Raw genomic sequence first — 4,864 nt, 5'->3', positions numbered from 1 at the left:
AGTTTCTTAAAATGATGTTTTACATATTTTAGAATTTTTTGATAATTTTCTGGGCATATTTTTTGTCCTACTTACATTGTTCCAAATCAGTGTATCATTTGTGCCAACATAATACTTATATTGTTCCAATAGAAAAATGTTTTATTTCTTTTTTTTTAAAATACATTTTTTCAATATTTCTAATCTCATTTTTCGAAAAATTTTATACTATTAGACTCGTCTAAATTAGACGGTCATTTTAAGATCTCTGAAGCTCAAGTAAAAAAAATTCCGGTGAACGGAATCCGGGTGGACGTTTTTTGGCGAGAAACAAAGTGCCCAGAAAATTTTCAAACAATTCCAGAAAATGTAAAACATTATTCTAAGAAACTTTAATTATTGAGCCGAAGCAGGATTTCTTACGGTTTTGACCCAATAAATTGTTGAAGGATGTAAAATGGATAAAATTAAGGAATAAGTTTTATTGGGACTAAACCGTAAGAAATCCTACTTCGACTCAAGAATTAAAGTTTCTCCAAATAATGTTTTACATTTTCTGGAATTGTTTGAGCATTTTCTGGTCACTTTCGGGTTTTTTTATCGAAAAACGTCCATCTGACCGCCAGATTCCGTTGATTTGGGACTAAACCGTAAGAAATCTCATTTTCAGTCAAGAATTAAAGTTTCTCAGAATAATGTTTTACATTTTTTGAGAATTTTTTGGACATTTTTTTCGCACAAAAAAACAGATCGTCGGATTCCATTCACCGGAATTTTTTTTACCCGAGCTTCTGGGATCTTAAAATGACCGTCTAATTAAGACGAGTCCAACGGTATAAAATTTTTTGAAAAAAAATGTTGGAAAAGTTGGGAAAATGCATTTTAAAGAAAAAAAATAAAACAATTTTCTCTTTCTATCATAATCCTATATATATGTGTCACACCTGATCTCTGGGAAAATGCATTTTCTTATCACACCTGATCTCTCCTATATATATATATATATAGAGGTTATAATATAAATACTTATAGAATAGATATTTATATTTCCAATTTTTATTCTAATTAGTTTAATTAATTTATGGATAATTATAATGTAATTACAATTACACTAAAAATCAATTAAACAATTAACCCAATACGTGAGAAATTAATTTCATTGTATAGGGAGTAATGAATTGGATGAATGAAAATTGAGATGTAACCTTTTATTGAAAAATGATACGTATAAAGAAAAACCTTACAAACTCCAATACATCATAGTCAATAACAAAAATATTTTTCCAACGTATTTCTAGTGGTGATCCAACCAATAAATATTATTGTCTAATTATTAATTAGTAATTACTTCTCATTTATTTTTTGAGAAATTATTTGGTGGACCAAGGCTAGTACTGATCTGAGAACCCAAATGCTTACACGTCAGCGGTTTAGCTGACATGTCAACATTTGGATAGCTGGAACCAATAGTGGTCCCTATCCATCATAAATATTTTTAGATGAAATTATGTGGCGAGTTCGTCCAACATTAGTTTTCCTAGTTTAAGGGTAAGGTTCGTGGCTTTTAGGAAAGAATAGGTGATTCCCATTGGTTTATCGATAGAAGAGGATTACGTTGTAGCCGTGGCAATCGGTGTAGCCTGAGGTAGGTTAACGACCACGACCATAAGGACATGTTCTTTATTATCTCCCTCTTTTAAAAATAATAATTATGATATTATTAAAAAATATAATCGAACCTAGTTTGCTCTTGAGTCTTTTATGAACATTATAATCGAACTTATTTATGAACTTATTTATGAACCTGTAATCAAATCTGCTTTCGAGCTGAACTTTGTCATGCTCTAGTTTGGTTCGTTTTATAAATCGAGTTGAACACGATTGAGCATTTATCGACCAAGCGACAAGCCGCACAACCTTGATATCAAAGTTAGATTTAAATTAGTCAAACTCTTCTATTTATTTCCTCAAATCGAATAATAACTAATTCTTAAAAAAGATGGTAAAAATAATATAATGAAATAATTATAATAAAATATTATAAAATTATTAGGAAATGAATCTTAATTTAGACATACATTCCACGAACGATATATATGAAGGAGATGAAAACATAAAATTGGTAGAAAATTGAAACAAACATGCTTGACTTGTTCTTAACCAAAATCTTACCATTAATTCTAAACAATAAACGACTAAATTTATAAAAATAGCATGCTTGTAGAAATTACCGCAAATTGAATGATAAATTACAAGTATAAATATATCTAATAGAATAAGTAGAAAATTAAGGGAATTAGAAAATCATTAAAGATGAGTCCAATCATCAATTATGTTACAATTCCCTTCTTATTATTGTTAGGTTCAATTGTAGAGGCAGCTATCTTCGATATTACAAAATATGGTGGTAAAGCTAGCCAAACCTCAAATATCAATCAGGTTATTAATTTGTGTTTATACATCAATATTATCTTTATTTCAACTAAAATCTTCCATCAATCTAATTAAAATGCTATATATATAACTTTTTTTTCATTTGCGCTTTATGATTTATAGTATGTATATTAAGTTATAGTTTTTCTTAATTATTTCTCCAAAAATATGTTACAATTTTTATTTACTTATAAACTTGTCTTTATTTTTATAGAGCAATGTGACTTTGTCATTATTATCGGAACCATCCGACAGTAATTATTTGCAAAGTAATTAGTACTTTATTAAAAATGAAGTAACATGATTGTTACACATTAAAAAGTAAAAAAATTGAAACCTTAAAATTTGATATCAACGTAGGATCCCATCGAATTGTCTAGAATTTCAAATCAGTTTGATATGTAATATGTGAAGATCATCCTTTTTTGAGTAATTCTTTTACCGAAGGAGATAAACATGTCTTTTGAATTTTCTCTTGTTTCTGTTAGTATTAAAAAGGTTCATGAATGATATTTTGAATATGTAATTTTTTCCATTTTGACAAAAAAAAAATCAGGATTTGAAAAAAAAAACTAATAGAAGGACAATATATCATTTTATGAAGACATTTTTGGAATTTGCTATGCTTAACTTTGTTTATACTATACAATAAAATCATATACTTTGATAAATTCAAATAATTGATTGATAACTTTATTTATAGGCGTTGTTGAATGCTTGGAAAGAAGCTTGTGGAAGCCCATCATATAGCGAAATTCTTATTCCGAATGGGAATTATTTATTAGGGGAAATATCTTTGAATGGTCCTTGCAAAGCTCCAATAGTTCTTGTTATTAAAGGAAATCTAAAAGCACCAAATAGCCTTGCAGCTCATACAGGAGACTATTGGATTAGGGTGAGTCATGTTAATAATGTCAAAATTACAGGAGGTGGCATATTAAATGGTGATGGATCTCGTGCATGGCAACACAACGTTTGTCAAAAGAACCCTAATTGCAAGAATCTTCCCATGGTATGATTTTTTCCTCTTCTTTTTCTTATTTTTATATTGATAATTTTTTTAACAATAACGTAACTAAAATCATTATAAGTATTTCTAAAAATATTTTTTCTTTTCAGAATCTTAGGCTGGATTACGTTGAGAATGGCATAGTGGAGAACATAAAATCCATGGATAGTAAGAATTTCCATTTCAATCTATTAGAGTGTCGTAACATAACTATCAGACGCGTTATAGTACAAGCACCCGCAATGAGTCCTAATACCGATGGAATTCATATGGGACGTTCTGAAGGAATAAACATTGAGAGTACTAAAATTGGTACCGGCGATGATTGTATTTCAATCGGGGATGGTAGCTCAAGAATTAACATTGTTGACGTATCATGTGGTCCTGGCCATGGCATTAGTATTGGAAGTTTAGGGAAGTATCAGAATGAAGAACCTGTGAGCGGGGTATCAATTAAGAGATGCGTTATCAATAATGCAGATAATGGTGTTAGGATCAAAACTTGGCCAGGAATGTATAAAAGCATTGCATCTAATATGGTGTTTGAAGATATTACCATGAACAATGTCTCCAATCCTATCCTCATTGATCAAATGTATTGCCCCAGCAATCATTGCAATAAACAGGTAATTATAATTATAATCATATCTATTAAGAGAAAAAAGAAAGAAAGTATTGTTGCACCCTTAATAAGTATTAAGAGTATAACAACTTACTCAAATAAAATAAGAATAATTTTCTTTTTAACCACAATACTTCTAATATAAATTTTATTGTATTATTTCATAACATTTAACTTTTTATGTATTTTTTGATGATTTTTCCAGACTCAATCCAATGTCAAGCTCTCCAAAATTTCCTTTAAAAATATAAGAGGCACTTCTTTTACTCCTAAAGCTATTCAACTAATTTGTAGCAAACAATATCCATGTGAAGAAGTGGACTTGGGTGGAATTAATCTACGATACGTTGGTAAAACACCGAGTCGTGCAATAGCAGAATGTGTCAATATCAAACCCAAATTTACAGGGACTGTCTTACCAGCCGGATGTTAAAATTAAAGAGACTTGTATATATCTCTCTTAGGATTAGGGCTTTCTAAGATTCTTATGATGTAAATATATCTACAATTGTATCTTAATAAAACATTTTATTTTCATTTGTTCATAAGTGAATTAGATCTATTTATACATTACTGAATTAGGTAATGGTGTTACTATGGCTTGAAAAACTTTATGTCCTTTTTGGATTAACATTTTAACCTGGACAATTCAAAAGTTAGACCACAAATCTATTAATAAACTATTAACCTACTAATATCATGTTGGTTTTCTGTTAGTAATTTTTTTAATTAAGATGAAATGTACGAGCATAAAAACGTTGTGGACAAATTCTTGGCCGATAAAGGTATGTTTGAGACGTATTGTTGGTCCGGTTTGATTA

General features: G+C 29.3%; 1 protein-coding gene across 1 annotated transcript; it reads left to right on the top strand.

Moving 5' to 3' along the window:
- Positions 1-2,284: 2,284 nt before the first annotated feature.
- LOC136219068 (exopolygalacturonase-like) lies at positions 2,285-4,476 on the top strand. The gene is made up of 4 exons (XM_066006292.1): positions 2,285-2,418; positions 3,116-3,424; positions 3,532-4,047; positions 4,249-4,476. The coding sequence occupies exons 1-4, from the start codon at positions 2,293-2,295 to the stop codon at positions 4,474-4,476; spliced, it is 1,179 nt and encodes a 392-aa protein (XP_065862364.1). The 5' UTR covers positions 2,285-2,292.
- The last annotated feature ends 388 nt before the right edge of the window (positions 4,477-4,864 follow it).

This window comes from Euphorbia lathyris, chromosome 1 (genome assembly GCF_963576675.1).
Source record: "Euphorbia lathyris chromosome 1, ddEupLath1.1, whole genome shotgun sequence".
NCBI lineage: Eukaryota > Viridiplantae > Streptophyta > Magnoliopsida > Malpighiales > Euphorbiaceae > Euphorbia > Euphorbia lathyris.
Note: the sequence above shows the minus strand (reverse complement) of the source record. Positions and strands in the feature narration are given on the sequence as shown.